General features: G+C 40.4%; 2 protein-coding genes across 9 annotated transcripts in view; one reads left to right on the plus strand and one right to left on the minus strand.

Moving 5' to 3' along the window:
- GPR146 (G protein-coupled receptor 146) overlaps nucleotides 1-14,469 on the plus strand; it is a 50,284-nt gene extending 35,815 nt beyond the window's left edge. For 3 of the 7 annotated variants that reach the window (XM_082199886.1, XM_082199887.1, XM_082199888.1), the window contains one exon: nucleotides 8,610-14,469. In XM_082199886.1, coding sequence (XP_082056012.1) covers nucleotides 8,654-9,655 — 1,002 coding nt within the window. In that variant the 5' untranslated portion in view covers nucleotides 8,610-8,653 and the 3' untranslated portion in view covers nucleotides 9,656-14,469. Of the gene's footprint in view, nucleotides 1-3,234; nucleotides 3,917-4,312; nucleotides 4,743-8,609 lie in introns of those variants that run through there. The other 4 variants (XR_014213671.1, XM_082199890.1, XM_082199889.1 and 1 more) reach the window with 4 other exon arrangements.
- The window catches only part of CHLSN (cholesin), a 140,110-nt gene that overhangs the window by 80,241 nt on the left and 40,852 nt on the right, over nucleotides 1-19,017 (minus strand). The window lies entirely within an intron of this gene.

Below are 19,017 nucleotides of genomic sequence, written 5' to 3' on the forward strand. Positions count from 1 at the left end.
CACAGCCATGCAGCATTGGAGTCCAAAACATCCTGCACACCATCTCTGGGTCTCTTTCCTAGCCTGTCAATCTGGTTCTACCTCACAGGGTCTCTGCCTGGAGTTTTGGCTTTGCCCTTCTTCTTCCCAAGAACCCTTGGTCCAAGCAACTCCTCCCCATGTGCCTGCTCGCCCCCCCCCTTATCCAGACCTCTTTTTTCAAAAGGACCACATTCTTCCTGTTTGATACCACACCTCCTGTAACCTCCCCCTCCCAACTCTGGTATTTCTTCTGCTAAATAACACAGATGGGAGGGGGACAAACAGCAGCTGCATGGTCAATGTTTCTTTAATGGCCCAGTACTTAGTTCTCCTTGTGTTCTTAATGGCATCGCTATCAGTGATGTCCTGAACAGGAGAACTGGTTCAGCCTGTATTCTTCACTGGTCTGGCATGTTCCTTTCATTACTCCAAACATTATCTAAATTCTACCATTTATTTATTTGTAACATTCACTAACTCTGGCAGTTATAGGTCGTCATCGTACACCCCCCCCCAAAAAAAAACCCTGTTACACCAGATCTGTGACAGTATATTTTCTGAATGGTTTTCTAATCTGAAGAAAGATAAAGGCATTCTTTGCATCGATCTTCCACTACCTTTGTAATGTACATGACAGTTCATAGAATCATAGAATTAGGCCAACCTCATTAAGGAGCAGTGGAAGATGCACAAGGAGATTAAAGAGATCAACAACCAGGAAAAAGTGATTTCAAATGTTAACAGCAAATTACACCAAATTTACCTGCCAAGATTGGACTAGGAGATAATGAGAACTACTAAAGTGTAATCACACATTTACACAAACATGTAGCTGAGTCCAAACACTGGCTAAAAATGAAAATCTGCTTTGGGAGGGAGAACTTTAGAGCACAGAACTGGTGCTTAACTCTTCTCACTCCCCGTTACTCCAATCCATATCCCCTCTAAGTTATTTTTGTTTGTTTGTTTAAAGCATTTCTTACCCGCTCTTCACCACACAACAATTTCAGGCTGGGTTCCATTAACCTCATTAAGTTCTAAGTGTATTGGGTTCCATGCTCCTGGATGTTCCCCAAGGATGAAAAACAAACGAAATTAAAAATGGGAAGAGACGCGGGTGGCACTGTGGGTTAAACCACAGAGCCTAGGGCTTGCCGATCAGAAGGTCGGCGGTTCGAATCCCCGCAACGGGGTTCGAGCTCCCGTTGCTCGGTCCCTGCTCCTGCCTACCTAGCAGTTTGAAAGCATGTCAAAGTGCAAGTAGATAAATAGGTACCGCTCCAGAGGGAAGGTAAACGGCGTTTCCGTGAGCTGCTCTGGTTCGCCAGAAGCGGCTTAGTCATGCTGGCCACATGACCTGGAAGCTGTACGCCAGCTCCCTCGGCCAGTAAAGCAAGATGAGCGCCACAACCCCAGAGTCGTCCGCGACTGGACCTAACGGTCAGGGGTCCCTTTACCTTTAACAAAAGGAGGAGGCATAATTTGGCAATATTTTTTTAAAAAAACAACAACCATGGAATACTACACTGGAAAATAGCTTGTTTGCTTTCACCCACACTGCACAATCTCCATTATATGATACTGATGGTTGCAACCTCCCACCAGTCAAACTGGTCACAGGCGCCACCATGCAATAATAAATGACAGGCTTGGGAAAAAGTTTTGTAGGTTATTCATGCCAACACCCTTGACCAAGCAGGATTTTCTACTGCACTTATTAAAATAAAAAAAAAAACTCATCTATTAAATACCTGTGTTATAAGTAATTGTGACTCATCCATCTGCAAGTGAAAGATTATCCTATTGCCCAATCTGCCCTCCCTATTACATGACACAGAACATGTGCTGTACCACAGAGCCCTATAGCAACTGAAATTGACTAGGTTCTGTACAATAAATGCAGGAAAAGAAAATTCACTATTTATGTAAAACAGGGTAGCCAATGTGGTGCCTTCCAGATGTTGCTGGAGTATAGTTCCCATGAGCCCCAGCTAGTAAGGGCAAAGCTAGGGACAATGGGAATTGCAGTCCAACAATTGGAGGGTGCCACATTGGTAACATGAATACATGACATACTTGAGCACAGCTACAAGTTTGCCATTTAATGTTTTTAATTCTCTAGTGAGTACTACATGTAAAATATATGTTTGTTAAGTGAGGGTTAAATAAAAGTCAAAAGAATCTAAAGATCATGCAGCTAAAAATCCCAAGAGTTCGCTTTTGTTAAACAACTATCCTGAAAATTATCCATGATGTATATTGGAGGTTGAATAGTAAGTCTGCTTAGTATGCTACAGAGCACACACATACACACAAAGCAACAAGCAAATTCTCTCATAGCCTTGTGTCACTGCCTAATAAAGAGTGCAGTGTTTGTGCTTGTGTTTTAATGATTATTAGCTTCATTTTTAATGGTAAACCTTTCAGCTGCATTTCAGTAAGTGTTTTAATTAGCCCGAACAATTATAAGGCGCTATCAGGCAACCAATTTCTAACCTTTTTGTCATGCATGTTTCTGCTGAAAACCCTTTCATGCCATTTCTGAAACACCAGCATATCAGTGACTTTTGTGCCATTACTCTTGTCTAACCCTTGGCAAATCCTATCTTTTGCAATCTTAAGATTAGGCTGCTTTGTGGGTGACATGAAAGCACAGCAACAGTTTTGTATGAGCCAGGTTTAACGACATTAGCTGGACATTGGTCAGGCTACGAAGAATCATGAAACTAGTTCCATAACTTTAAACAAACTTTAGACTACTTTTTTCAAAGAGCAGAACATACAACACTCAATCTGCTCAGTTTGAAAGTGTCAGTAGTTTCAGAAATGGTTTATGATGTGGCATAGTTGTCAGCTATTCAAAGCCCAAAATTCCATTTTGACTAATGCAAGATCTAATCAAGCGGGTGTACGTCGAGCGAGGGACTACTGTTAATTCCACTGCAGACCGAAACAGCCAGTGATGTCAGCAAGGAAAAGGGGCAACTTCATCAACTGTCCTCAAATCAGTTGTCTGTGAGAAGATCTGTGAGTCTGGAACAATCTTGACTTCCTGACCTAGACACTGCTGCTGCCTCTCAGATTTGGTGTGGGGCAAGGAGATAATAGCTCTTTCTACCAGGGTTTGCTCTTTGCCCCATTACCAAGGCCAAGACATCCTGAATCTGAGTAAACATCTGGCATATGGTGAGGGAGTCTGCTTCTTTGTTCTAGGGTGGAGGATCTACATGTGGAAGCCTGCCCATGCTGAGACTGTAAACAACTTCATTGAAACATTTTTAATGCCACCTTGTACCATGTAAACCACTTTGAGAACTTTTTTTTAAAATAGAAAAGTGCTATATAAATATTCTAAACAAATAAACAGAGACCCTTAAGGGAGTCAGTGCAACTCTTTCATTCCTAGTACAGTAATTCTCTGTATATACACTTGGATATACAGTACTCTTGATAATATAACAAAATTACTAAAATAAGAAATTGAGATGAGCCCTGGTGGATCTGACCAAAGCCATATCATATATTGCTGAGCATTTTGCCCTCACAACGGCCAACTAGTTGAATCTGATAAGCCTATAAGCATGTTATGAACCACATACAAAAATGCATTATATTATCCTTGTAAATTGCACACAAAAGGGTTATATTAGGAGAAATGCAGAGTAAAATGCTGATGAATTTTCATAATGATTCTGCACCTTCCCCCTGTTAAACTGCAAACTGATTTTGAAATGGGGGGCGGGGAGGGGGTGGAGAGAGAGACAGAGAGACAGAGAAACGGAGTAAAACCATCATAGAAAGATTTGCCCTGTTTATAATTCCCAGCACCTTGTATCCAGAGGCACCTACTGCGTCCAACAGAAGAGTTAATATAGCCATCTTGGCTAGTAGCTATTAGTTGTTGTTGTCATTGTCATCATCATTATTTATACCTCAGCCAATTTGGGCGGCTTATAGCATATCTAAAAACTTTTAGAATTGTTCATTGTCAAGATCTATATACACAATGCTAAGATATGTTTTAATTATAAAAAAATATCAGTGGAATTAAGCCCTGCTGCCCAGAATATCTTAACCTCAAAAAAATCAAAAGAGAAAACTGATTTTCCCAATAACAGTTTCCCGTAAGACATTTCATACCTTCAATGGAATCTGCCAGCTAAGGGCAAAACTGCTTTCTACTGAGAATGCAGTAAACTAACCCGGCGGAATTGGAAAAAGGCAGGCAGCTAGTGGGGTGGGGGGGTGGGGGGGGAGAGAGAGATAGAGCAACTGTAACTGAACACCAAACTGGAGTCTTCCAGGAACATCTCCCTTTCTACCAATCAATCAGAAGCAGCCAACACTCAGCAGAGTGTAATGTCAGGAAACACTCCCCTCTGAGATCAGCCTCCTGTTTCTTGAAACTGGCTGTAAACAGAGAAAGGGAGGAGCTAGCCTTGGCTTGCCAAGAGAAGCAGAAACTTTGTGAGTAATTTACTAGAGGAAAAACAAGTGCAGCACACATGCAGAAAAACTACCAAGCTGTGTAAGGCTCCTGGTGATCGCAGAAGATCACTATGTGTTCCAAGAGGGAAAATACAACACCCTTCGGCATGCTTTCTTCTCCTGAGATGTTATTTATCAGCCATATCTGGACCCCGAAGTACAAAGGAAAATGCTACATGAATTGAAGGTAGGAGTTTGAGAGCTTTCGTAGCAGCAGGGAAAGGGAGTTTGAGGTAAGGCAGTGGGCATGACAGCTGTAAGAATTGAGAATCAAAACAGAGTGAATGTTATGCAAAAAGTTTTAGTAATACAATATTCTAAAGAAGCAAAAATTTATTTAAAACTTAATACAGCATAAGCCTTTGGAGAAACACACACATTCATACAAAGGTTTTTATTGTACTAAGCAACACATGGTACTTTACCTTACCAGGAATAACTGCTCTCTAGGTACTATAAAATTGCATTTTTTATCTGAAAAATAAACAAAATTGAATCAAATGACATGTTACCTAGCAAAATATATTTTTTTCAGACTGAAACCCCGATTTCATTGGGATAGGGGTAGGGATGTCTCCTAGATAAATTTTTATTGTGGGCTTTCAAATGATGTAATTTTTTTATTACTCAAATGATGTAACAGAAAGAATAACCATGATAATTTCACCAAAAATCAGTTACTATCATGGCTATTACCCATGGTGGCTATGCTCTACCTCCACCGTATCCCAGTTGCTGGGGATCCTAAGTGGGAAGAGCACTGCTGCACTCAGGTCCTGCTTCTAGGCTTCTCATAAGTATCTGACTGGTCACTGTGAGAACAGGAAGTTGGATGAGATGGGTCTTTGGCCTCATCTAGAAGTGTTCGTCTTATGTTCTTCAAAAAAAAACCCAGTTAATCTTGGGGATTGTGGAGGGTTTATCTTGGCATTATATAGGAAACACTGGGGCCACTTTCACTGCATAAGAAGAAATATGATGAGAGATAATATTGTTTAAATAATGGCTGTGTGGGACTAAGTCTAAGGGTATGAATTGATAACCTGCCCCTGTCTTGGAAAAGACAAAAGAGAGGTAGTGAAGATTGCAGGTTTACATGTAAGTCTATGGTACTGATGAACTCAAAAGATGCAATCCACCAGTGACTGCTGCCTAATCACTTTATTTCCTTAGAACTGACTTCTTCCACTGAATTGAGAGGAAGTTGCATAATAGCAGTGTTTGGTAAATTGGATCAAAGAAAGTCATATTCAAATTTCCTGGGTTTCTGCTTGGTCTCAGTTGTGGCGGGTCCACAACTCAGGGGTATGGCATATGCTTTGCAACCTGAAGTTGCAGGGTTTAATTCCTGACATCTTTATTTAAAAAAAAGGAGACTGAGAACTGACATGGTATTGCTGTCTCTGCCTGAAACCTTGTTGAGCTAGATGGAGCAATATCCTGACTCAGTGAAATCAGTTTCACGTACACATGATGTTAAAATATTGAATATTATCTTAATATTTTTTCAGTTGAATTATGTGTGGTGCTTTAGATTTTCAAGATAAACATACGTTATTTAAGTGTCATAAAGTATGCTATGCTAATCCTTCAGTTTAATAAAATAGGAAATCATTATATGCAGAAATAACACACCTTTAAATTAAGCTATGATCAAAGCAATTGCAAAAGCATTTGCTTGCTGCTCCAGAAGGGAAAACTGTCTTATGAGAGGGAGGTCAGTTCTTATAAATTATCCAGCCACTTCTGTGCCTGATAAAACTTTTGGAGCTCTCTTGATTCCTGAGATAGATTAGGGGTGCATAATTGAAAACACAAACAAAACACATGTGCTTAAAAACAACAGCAGTGGAACTAAGTTGATTTGGGGCCAGGTTCTCCAGCTGCACACCCACACAATTCCTTTTCACACCTCAGCCAAGCTATTCCTGTGTAGCTAAGAGGCAACTATGTCAATCAGTATTACAAACTTTTCCAAAGAATTCTGGACACAGTAACCCTCACAAAGTTACAATTCCCAGTAACCCTTAACAAACTACACTGCCTAGAATTCTTTGATGGGGAAATGTGCTCTGAATGCACTTTAAGGGTATAGCCTGATTTTGCTTTTTTGAAATAAATAAAGAAAGAAAGAGCAGGAGGAGGGAGGGAGGGGGAGAGGAGGTGTCATGACCATGAATTAAGAATCCCCTTATTTATTTGTTTAATATATCTTATACTACATTTCTCTCCCAAGTTGGGATTCAAGGTGGCTTACACTGTTAAAAATTATAAAATACAAAGCATTCCACCCCCAGCAATTCTTCTGGGAATGAAGTCGGTATCTCCAAACCAGAAGATGAAGGGAAAACAGTGCCAGCCACAGATGCACTTCCACAAGATGAGTTTGTAGTTAGTGCCCTTCCAAATGTGGAGCTGGAACTGTCCTCAAAGTTGTGGGACTGCTGTCCTTAGAGGACTCCGTTGCAGAAGCCCCAGTGAGACTAGAGGCTTTTCTGTCTGCTGGCAGCAGCACTCTATTAGAGTAGGTTGTGCACCTTTTAACTGAAGAAGCATCTTCCTGTGGAGATGTGGCTAAGAACTGGGATACAGCTACTGCCACTATATAGGTCTCGACCTCAGTTTGCTTGTTGGTAAATTCATATCAGAGTTCTTTGGATGCACAGATTAAATGTTATATCCCTGGCCGAAGGAGTTTAAGATTTATGCTTTGACAGCAGGGGAAAGAGGCAAGGATCACAGGGGCAAAATATGTACAAGTACTGTTATACTGCTTAGATTTCCTTTCAACTGGGTGTGAGAACTTGTATGGTTAAGCCAAAGGCTTCATAGAAGAGGAGAGTTTTGAGGCAGCGTTTAAAAGAAGGGAGAACGGTAATGCCATTTAGGTCTCATCAAATGTCATTCCAAACACATAGAGAAGAAAAACAGAATGGCCAGATCAGTTAAAAGGAGCAAGAGCACAATATAGGAGGGGTTCAATATAAAAACAATTTTTGAATGCCTATGTAGCTGCTATAAGCCACAGGAAGAACAAAGGCTAGCTGTGGTTCCAAGAGAAAAACACCTTAAATTGAGGAAGGAAATGTTTAGGTTAAACAGCAGCAATTATTATCCAGTCAGTATCACAGCCATGCTAAGCAGAAAATAGCTGTCATGAAGCATGCCATCCTAGACAGGCACAAGGAAATTGATGACTTTATATTCCAGTCTTGATGACTTTATATTCCAGTCTTCAAATTAAAAAATTATACAGTGGTACGGGTGGCGCTGTTGGTAAATCCTCAGCGCCTAGGGCTTGCCGATCGCATGGTCGGCGGTTCGAATCCCCGCGGCGGGGTGAGCTCCCGTCTACAGTCCCAGCTCCTGCCCACCTAGCAGTTCGAAAGCATCCCTAAAGTGCAAGTAGATAAATAGGTACCGCTTTCTAGCGGAAAGGTAAACGGCGTTTCCGTGTGCTGCGCTGGTGCCGGTTCGCCAGAGCAGCTTCGTCTCGCTGGCCACGTGACCCGGAAGTGTCTCCAGACAGTGCTGGCCCCGGCCTATAGAGTGAGATGAGTGCACAACCCTAGAGTCTGTCAAGACTGGCCCGTACAGGCAGGGGTACCTTTACCTTTTTACCTCGGGTTAAGTACTTAATTCGTTCCAGAGGTCTGTTCTTAACCTGAAACTGTTCTTAACCTGAAGTACCACTTTAGCTAATGGGGCCTCCTGCTGCCTCCGTAGCAGAATTTCTGTTCTCATCCTGAAGCAAAGTTCTTAACCCGAGGTACTATTTCTGGGTTAGCGGAGTCTGTACCCTGAAGTGTATGTAACCTGAAGTGAAGTAACCCAAGGTACCACTGTACTCTAAATGATATTTTAAACTTCTATAATGTGTAGGTAATTAGACAGGGCTTTTTTTCATCCGGAACTCATTTGCAGCACCTCTCAGGTAGGCACCATTGCCATTATAACAGAACCAGTGAGATGTTCATGGTGAATTCCGTACCTCTTTTCTAGAAAAATAGCACTATATCTAGATGAAATAAAATGCTGAATTGTTTTCATTTATTTTTTTAAAAAAAGAAATATATATACTGTCTTTTCCCCCCGTTTAGGAAAGCTGGTGACCAGCCGAGAAGACATACACGTTAAGGTCACTATGTGGAACTGCGAATCTTTCAATGGTACCAAAAGCATAGAGGACCAGCATCTTTGCCATGATTTCCACCTTGTACTTTCCATTTTTTCATTACTCTACCTCATCATCTGTTTCCCCATTGGCCTGTGTTATAATGCCCTACTGGTGCTAGTCAACCTATACAACAAAGCAACTATGACCATGCCAGATGTTTACTTTGTCAATATTGCAATTGCTGGCCTCATCATCAATGCTATTGCACCAATGTACCTTCTAGGACCTGCCAGTACAAAATGGGCCATCTGGAGTTTCAACAATGAAGTCTACATTACCTTGCTTATCTTGTTCAATGTATCATCTCTGGTTATCATGTATTCTACCACACTGCTCAGTCTGGACTACTACATTGAACGCGCTTTGCCAAGAACTTACATGTCAAGTGTATACAACACAAAACATGTATGTGGATTTATCTGGGGAGGAGCTATGCTTACCAGCTTTTCATCTCTTCTGTTTTATGTCTGCAACCATGTCTCCACTAAAATAATAGAATGTTCCAAAATGCAGAACAAAGAAGCAGCAGATGCCATCATGGTTTTTATTGGATACGTCGTACCAGCCATTGCTGTGCTGTATGCGCTTGTGCTAATTCTGCGAATACGCAAAGAGGCAACACCGCTGGACCAAGACACTGGAAGATTAGATCCATCAGTACACAGGCTTTTGATTGCTACTGTTTGTGCACAGTTCACATTATGGACACCTTATTATGTAACTCTTCTAGTAAACACATTAACTAGTATGCAAGGAAAAGTCACGGATGAAAATTACACTAGAGTATTACATTTTACCAAGGGACTGTCAAAATTCTTGGCTTTTTCAAGCAGTTTTGTCATGCCTCTACTTTACCGATACATCAACAAAAACTTTCCAATCAAATTGCGAAGGCTGCTTAAAAAACTGCACTGTGGAAATCAAGGATGCTCTCATGAACGCACGGTTGTTCAGCAAGTTATAACGTAGGTATGAATGAATGCCAGTGGACCAGAACCTAGTTTGGAAAGCTTATTCTCTTATTCTCCAAGTTTCTCTTTTGTGCAGGTCACCTAGCAAGGATGACAGGAAAGGGGGTTTACACTGTAAATCAGGAGCTCTCAGTTTTAAACTATACAGGTAATGAAGACGGTTAGAAAATTGTTCAGATTCCATCTGCAGGTTACCCTTTGATTTCTGAGATTTCAATGCACTGATTCAGTTACACTATATGAGCTTTGTTCTGAGAATTCTGCCTGGAGAAAATCACTAGAGGGCCAAAAAGCTTTGACTGAACACCTAGCACTTTGTAATCTTCTAGAGCTAAACAAATATGGTATTTTTTATGTTCCATATAAAATAACATGATTTTTAATTCTACAAAGTGGTTTTATTTCAAGATGAGGAGAGTACCTTTTCATTGAGATACTCTCCACTAATGATCATACTGGTCCAACTGTGTAGCACTCTAAACAATGAAGTATCAAGGATAAAATTACTTTAGTATTTAATTATATTTTCTTGCTTATTTTGCAAAATTGTATTGTAAAAGGAGGGTCTATTTGCAATTCTAAAACAGATTATTTGCAAATTAATATTTGTTTTAATGTATCTTTAATTATTCATGTTTTCCTACATTTAGCAATGCATCAAAAGAAGCATTTATATGTTTTTTCTTACTTTGTATCACAAAAACATTTCAATCAGTCAGAAGTAGCCACTTTTAGAAAAAGTAAGAAAAACAAAAATATTGCTTTACCTAATAAAATGAAGGACAAATTTAATATGAAAAAATTAAAAAGCACATGGGTTAAACAGTGTGTATCTAATTGTTATGGTCTCCAAATATTCATGCGAATTAACTACAATATTTTAGGGGCTAAATAATTGTGGTTTTAAAAGTATTACTTCTGTAATGGAAAGGAGTAACTTTAAAGGTTTACAAGTGTTTGTTATCTTTTCGTTATTAAATGAAAGAGAGGGAACTCTAATTCACTTGTGCCACAGAACAGCAACTTGTGTGAATATGCAGCCTATGAAATACATCAGGAGCAGGATTCTGATCATTCTAGCCCTAGTTTTCTAGCTGATTTGGCCCAATTCCTCCTTAGATGGTGCTGCTTTTCTTCCATTCTTGTCACATATTGCAAGTCAGTGAAAAGAGCAGGCAAAGGTTAGGCTCTGAAGGGCCACATAAGAAATCCTGTGCACACATGCACTGCTGCTCAGGGCCCACCCATGAGGTGAGGTGGCAGTCTCAGGCAGTGGATTTTATTTTACCTCAAGCGGCAATACATCCCAGGCCACCCCTGCTACAGTTCCAGTTGTCTCCAGACATAGCATCTGAAAAGGTCAAAGACCATCCAGAACACCATTCAGTGCAGTATGGGGCATTGCAGGTGGAAGGATGAAACTGGAAATCTTAGTGGGTTTGTAGAAACACCTCAGATATATGCAAATGGCTGCTCATTTTTGCCTAAGAAAAAACTTGTTTTGCTTCATGAACACACAGAGTGCACTACATGGAGAAATCAGGCTGTAGAGATGGATAATCATGCACATAAATATTTTTGCTCGTATCCACACTTTAATACAGCTACATTCTGTTCTTCACAGCCTGATTCTGATTCTATTAGTAAGACATATTTTTTCAAAGAAACATCCTAAGTTACTTTTTAAATATAGTTACATTCATTTATTGAATACATATTTCCGTTACGTGTATTTTCTTCAAACTCTCTTTAATATAACTTCACTCTGTTGCACTTTGTCCACATAAAGGACTATCCAGCAGGATCACATAAATGTAAGTTAATGGCACACTACGTTTTCACACTATTTATACCATCACAGTATATTCCCCCCAATGCTCTCCAAATCCCCTTGACACAGAGTACATGATTCTGAATTTTTCACATGTTTAGTCTCATAAGTGACTTGTCCTTCAGTATTTCATATTCAGAGTCTTAATTTCACTGCAGGTCCAAGTATGTTTAACACCAAAATATTATTATCAGTACCAGAGATGCAAGGTTTCCCCTGGTATCTTCTCCACTAATACAAAACTCTATTTACTTCCTACTGCAGCTCCAGTTAAACCCCATAGGTTCAGTAATTGAAAGCATACCAATTCTACATCAGAATTGGACATTTAGCCCCATTTGGCCCTCATATGCACTAATAAGATAGTTTTGGCAAGAACTTAAAATAGCATCTTATTTCCACTGCATAAATGAGTGAGCAAGACATCTGGGGTGATTGCTCTCTTCTCTTGCTGCCACACAGCATCATTTGTCAAGGTAGTACTGGAAGGGATCTCTAAGACAGTGGTTCTTGGAACTGAGTGGATTAAAATACAGGATATTTCACAATTCTTAGTTTAGGTCTTTAGACTGGGCTATCAAAAAATCAGATTCACTTAGGTTATATTCAGCTTTTTTGTGCTACACAAGTTGTAAAAAGAGCTAAACAAAACAAAGCTGAAATTGCATGACTTCAGGACCTGATGTTCTGATTTACAGTATCTACTTGGTGTTTCAGTCCTGCGTAGGCATTATAAAATCACAATGGCCTTTTATTATTTTAAGCACTGAAACTGCCCAGAAGGCTATAACCCTTATATTGTCAAATCTGTTCCTATCAAAGTAGAGACTCCTTCTCAGTAGAGAAATATTTAACCAAATACATCTGGTCTATTAATATTGCCAGGTGTGTTCTAAAAACGAATCTAAGCATAGTGAACTGGTACTGGAATAATCTCCTTTGTAAATTCCACAAACATTCTTAAATTGCAGAAGACAGAATATCAGTAATTTCTTTTGCCACTCACAAAATTCTCTGCTTCAGAAAATGTAAATTTATCCACAAAACGAGGCATATGTACAGTGGTACCTTGGTTCTCAAACTTCATCCGTTCCAGAAGTCTGTTTCAAAACCAAGGTGTGCTTTCCTATAGAAAGTCCTGCTAAACAGATTAATCCGTCCCAGACTTTTAAAAACAACCCCTAAAACATCAATTTAACATGAATTTTACTATCTAATGAGACCAATGATCCATAAAATGAAAGCAATAATCAATTTACTGTACTATAAAATAAATAAGACAGTATTGTAGATGATAAAAATTAAAATTAATTTTTTTTCTTTCCTGCACTGATAATAGTCATTGTTTGGATGGGGGGCTTTTATCCATTTCCGTAGTTGCACTATCAATCAATGAGTAGCTGAACTGGGTTCCACAGAGTCATGAAAACAAATTAACTGAAAAAGCCTCAAAAACAAAAACGCAAAATAGCAAAAACAAAAGCGCCAAACTTAATCTGTTCTGGAAGTCTATTTGACTTCCGAATGTTTGAAAACCAAGGTGCAGCTTCTGATTGGTGCAGGCACCCTGGAAACAATAGCCGACAACCGCATCAGACGTTTGGCTTCTGAAAAACTTTCAAAAACCGAACACTTACTGCCGGATTTCTGGTGTTTGGGAACCAAGGCATTTGAGAACCAAGGTACCACTGTAATGCATTAGGAAGGTTTGTTTACTTTTTCTTTTTCTTTTTGTTGGTCTGCTCTGTAACACTTAAGACATCACAATGGATTTGAAATAATGCTTTTTCAGAAGTTAGTTTCATGAGCTTTATTCAACAATATGTCTGGGACTTTCATTTCAGCTCACTGGATATTTCGTTTTAGATATAAGCTTGAACCCCAGCATCAGTCCCTGTGATTGGCAGACACCATGAAGCCCCTGGATTGATCAGGCCCAATATAAATATCAAGGGCCTGACTATCTGCCTTTGCGTAGTCAACAGAATCTCCTGCCTCCTGCACTTCAGGCATGCTTTTTACTTGGAAGTAAGCTCAAATTCAATTGAGTTACGATACGGTGCAATGTTCTAGAAAAGCAACAGTACTTTGAAAATCGAAAAGGGCAGCATGTTAGATATATGGAAAGGTTACTTTTTATGCAATCAACTCTGTAAGTCATTAATATGAAGATTGTTCTACATTTTGAACCACTTTTGTTCAAAATGTTTGCAAATTTTTCATTTGTGGTTATTTCCCAGTTCTGTGTTTTCTCTCTTAAACTGGTTAAAGATTGTGTGTTTGTGTGTGTGTGTGTAACACATGTAAATTACCTGATCTTTTAGCTGCTTTCCAGATAATGTTCCACAAAACCACCCTGTGCTATTTTTACCTCTACAATGCCGAACAGGAATTGCAAACACACTTCCATAAACTTTGCATCACATGTGATTTTCAGATAAGCTTTCACATAAATAACTAAGAAGACAACAGGTCTGCCACCTTTATGCCAATAAAAAGCTATGAGTCTAAGGGGAAATATAAAGCAGTGAAGATAAAGAATTCTAAAGAATTAAAATTGAATTAGGTTCTTTCTTAAAGCATATTAACTTTCTACTTATAAAATGTGGGGCCTTTCCATTTCAATGCCTGAAGGTTTCCAGTTACTTTGTATATATGAGCCAAACTGACATTACAATGAATATTACTGTATATATGCAGAGAGAAGCAATCTACTGATGTAAAAAGAACATTTTAAAGAATTTATTAAATTATTTCCTAAGATACAAATTTATCATCATTTAAAAATAAACTTCTCTAGATCATTAAAGAGTACTGTATATGATTTATATGTGTTCTGAAAGTCAGCACAACAGTGCCATTATTAACAGTATTATTTTTCTCAGAGTAAAGATTAGTATTTTTGAAAATGGTTTATGATTTGTAGATCTCCTCTAAATGGGGAGAGATTTATGTCAAATCAATAAACTAATAAAAATCCATCCCCGCCTCAACTTGTGTCATCTTTTCCCAAAGTTTTTATATCTTCAGTTGGTAAAGCAGGAGACACTTAATCTCAAGGTCATGGGTTCGAGCCCCAGACTGGGCAAAAAGGTTCCTGCATTGCAGTGGATTGGGCCTGATGACCCTCATGATCCCTTCCAACTCTACAATTCTCTGTTTCAATTCTTCATCTATCTTATATCATCTTCATCTGTCCCAACTGCAACAAAACATGTCTCTCCTGTATCAGTCTCTACAACAGCTTGACTTCACCCTCAAAGACGCACTCCTCCATTGTATCCCGAGACATACCTGGATTTAAATTCTTACACCAAACCAGTCACTCTACAATATACTGAAGGCAGACAAGAGGAGAAGTATTTTCACTAAATTAAGTTTGCAGTCATTCAGCTTCTAATAAAAGCTAGGATTGTATAATTACTATAATGTGCTTTATAAGGGGCTGTCTTTTAAAAATGTCAAGAAGCTTCAGCTGCTGAAGAACCCAGCAATCAGATTGTTAACTCATCATCACCACATCATCCCAATCGCCTGGCACCAAAACACAATACCCTCAAGGTAATGCCAACGACACAAGGGACCCATCAAGGCTCCTGCTGTTATTCCTTTATTTACTTATTTATTTAAAGGGGTCCAAAGTTAAGAGAAGGAAAACTGTGCCAATTTCTCCTAAAATACCTATGGGTCCCAACAATAAAACATTAACTACCAACATTCTTGCATAAAAGTCTTCCAGTTACACAGTATTAGAAATTATTTTGGGCAAGTAAATATATGAGCACTTCGTCTTCAACATTTTGTTCATCATTCTAAAAGAAAGTATTTAATAATCCCCCAAATAACAATAATTGGATTTTTCAATTTTTTGCAGGGGAAACAAAACAAAAAAAAGGCTTTGGGAAAATGAGGTGTCCCCCTTTTCTGGGCTCTCGCATCTCTTAACTTAACATGCCTCTTCTTCTTATGCCCAGCTTTTTGTAGCTATTTGAGGGGGGTTTCTTCTTCTTGTGGGGGTACAAGGGCCTGCTGTTTGTGAGGACTCTACCGCTTTCACTTCCCTGACCACCAGCCTCACTTGAGAAACTTGAAGAATTCCTCCCCACCCTGCTCCCATAATAGAAAGTGCTAAGTGGCCTGCTTTTAGGCTCTACCAAAAATGAGTGCTGGGAATGGGAAGATTGCTTGCACTCTTCCAAGTGGCTCTGCTTGGAGGGCACTGTAGCTTTTCTGCTAGTCATCATGTGGTGAGAAGGTCCTGGCTGACCCAAAGGCAGATGTGGGAAGGGATTGGATAGCAAGTTACAGCCTCCTTTACTCAGTACCAAGCATTACTCCCCCTCTGCATCTGAGTGGGAGGAAAATACAATCCACTATGACTACTGTGGGCTGTCTCTAAGCACAGTTGGCCTCTCCTTGTATGGAGAAGATGCAAACCACTAAAAAAAAACATGGCTCCCTCGTTGCGTTGCTGGTTCTGCAGCCTTCTTGTTCGTCATGTGCTGGGTGCTCTGCCCTATACTAGGAAATGGGGGAGAGGAAGGGGAGGGAGGAAAGGCTGAAGATCAACAGAGTGAATAAAAGATCCATGAAGGAGAAAGAGAGATCAGAAAGAGGGAAAGCAGCCGTGGACCCAACCACTCACAATTTAAGGCAGGGACCAGTTTGGAGGGTGTGAGATGGTTCCTCTCCAAGACAAGGTGGTCAAAACTTTGTGCACTGCTTGCTAAAGTCAGAGGGAGGAGCCACCCCAAATAGCTGAATGTCCTTCAGGAATCACTGCAGAACCACAGTTCTACAAGTTGGAATGTGTTGGAAGAACTGTGTTTTAGTAAAAAAATGGAAGTGGGATTATTCACTCTTCTCCCCTTGCACAAAAAGGGAGCATGTGAGACCAAGTATCACTGCCACTTGTTCATGATAATATAAATATAATATAAACCATGGTTGCCTGAACCAAGTAAGTGACATAAGCACACACAGGATCTCCCCACTCATTTCAGGCTGCAGCCTCAGGTGCCAGGGAGGGAAATGACCTCACAAACAATACTTCCCTGCCTTGCTGATGGCTGAAATCACAATTTTCATGTCTTGGTGCTCATGTCAAGGATACTGACAAGCTGTTCAGGGAACTGGGTATGTTTAGCATAGTAAAGAGGAGACTGGGAGGAGATATGATAGCCATCTTCAAATATTTAAGGGCTGTCACATGGAGGATGGAGAATGCCTGCTTTCTCCTGCTTCACAGGCTAGGACTCAAACCAATGGTTTCAAGTTATGAGAAAGCTTTCTGACGGTGAAAGCTATTTGATAGTGGGACAGACTCCTAGAAGAGGCAGTGGACTCTCTTCCCTTGGAGGTTTTTAAGCAGAGGTTGGATGGCCATCTGTCATGTATGAGATTCCTGCATTGCAGGAGGTTGGAGCTGATGACCCTCAGGATCCCTTCTATCTCTACAATTGATTTTATGAGCAGCTCATCCTTAGAAATACCAAGCTTATTGTTGTTCCTTCAGAAGCGCCACCCTGTGGTTAACTATAGAATGCAAAGCAACATTCTCTCATCAATTACCTTCAATCTAGAATTGTATCAAAATGAATACTCTGAGGAGCACTAATTTAAGGGAGAAACTATATATACACCTATATACACTGCTTAAGTTTAAGATAATGCTATTCTACTTGAGATTTACTATTTTTAATACCTGACAAACTTGTTTCCTCTGTGTATTTTATTTTTGTTACATTTTAAAAAGTTTTTTTTAATTTGTTTTTGAGGTTTTCAGTTAAGTAGTAACAAAACAGATAATGTAAGCAAACAATAACATAAACATGCACAGAAGCTGAAACATTAACATACACACTTCTTTTGCAAGTGATAACACAATATTTTGTACACTGTATACATATATTTTTATATGTGCTTGCTGTATGGAAATTAATGAAACAGAAGTCCTGCAGTAAATAATAATTTAAATAGTAAGAAAATAATAATGCCTATTAATACTGTAGTAGATCTACATTTCTGCTCCAGTCCTGCAGCGCCACAGACCACGTCCCTCTTAGTGCCTCAGGTTGATTATCTATAATTCAGCTAAATAAATGGCATCCATATACTCTACATATGCAGCAGGAACACATATAATGACTTGCATAAGTCTTATCAGTTACAATTAGGCCAAAGGGTTCAACCAGTTATACCACAGTTGTGCCTTTAGCAGACGCCACGCCCTGTCCCCTTTACTCAAGAGGTCTTGAATTCACATTATGCTCCTAATCCTTGCTGAAACCTCAGCGGAAATCGAGGTACAGAACCCACTAAACAAGTCTGTTCCACACTACACTGCCTGCTTCAAAGACACCTTTAATTACAATAGCAGAGACCATTCTGCTGGGACATTATGTTTGATATAAGAAGCACATTAACACAGGCTTTAACAACAAAATGCAGAGCTATCTACGGAGCCATAGTACCAGCCTTCCTTACTTGGGAGCACCTAGGTTACCACTTTAACACTGCTAAGCTTGAGGTCTAGCACAGGTATAGGCAACCTCGGCCCTCCAGATGTTTTGGGACTACAATTCCCATCATCCCTGACCACTGGTCCTGTTAGTTAGGGATCATGGGGGTTGTAGTCCCAAAACATCTGGAGGGCCAAGGTTGCCTATGTCTGGTCTAGCACTTCCCTGCTTGACCTTATCTGAAAGTCGGGGTAGGGGGTGGAGGAGCAGAGCAAAATGCACTAGTGAGACCAGGATCCCTTTTCTCATTGGCATGCTCAGGTCTCCATTTCTCTCTGCTTCTAGCCTGGCTCCCAGAAAATTCACTGGCTCCTAGGGTTTTGCAAAACTTTTTTGCATCACTTGCACAAAGCTCCAGCAACTTGCTCAGCTTGAACGAGGCACAAGGCAGCCACCAGTTATAGCATTATGATAGCATGCCTTGACCAGTGTGATCAGTGGAGTATGTGCGGCTCCAGAGGAATAGTCCAGAGAGTATCAGAGCAGGGGAGGGGGAGAGGCACTTGTCTGTGCATCATCACTCACAAGCAGTGGTGGGGGGAGGGGGTGTGGTGGGTGTGGGCTGCCCCAGGTGTCATCACTGAGGCAGGTGACAAAAATATGAGTGGTTATTTTCTTTTTTTAAAGAAAAGAATGGGCTCACTAAACTTTTTAGTTCAGTCAAGAAACGTAACAAAGCACGGCTGGCAACGGGCAGCACACCGCAGGGCCTGCAGTGTGCCCGAGTCACGCGTCTTTCCTGGGAGTGACGTGATGGCTTGGGCGCCTGCAGGCTCCATGCTGCCTGAAAGGGCAGCGTGGGGCTTGCACCTGCCTACCGCCTCTCCCTCAGCTGCCCTACAGCTGAGGGGGAGGTGGCCAGAGGCTCCACGCAGCTCGCCCCGCCCCCGGCTGCAGGAAGCACGCACTGCACCGAGCACATGAGTGGTTAGCTACACCGCTGCTCACAAGGAGAAAAACCTTGAAAATTATTCTACAATTTTCACGTTTCTGCTCCTGAAAGCTGAC

Source organism: Podarcis vaucheri (genome assembly GCF_965113315.1).
Source record: "Podarcis vaucheri genome assembly, chromosome: 14".
Taxonomy (NCBI): Eukaryota; Metazoa; Chordata; class Lepidosauria; order Squamata; family Lacertidae; genus Podarcis; species Podarcis vaucheri.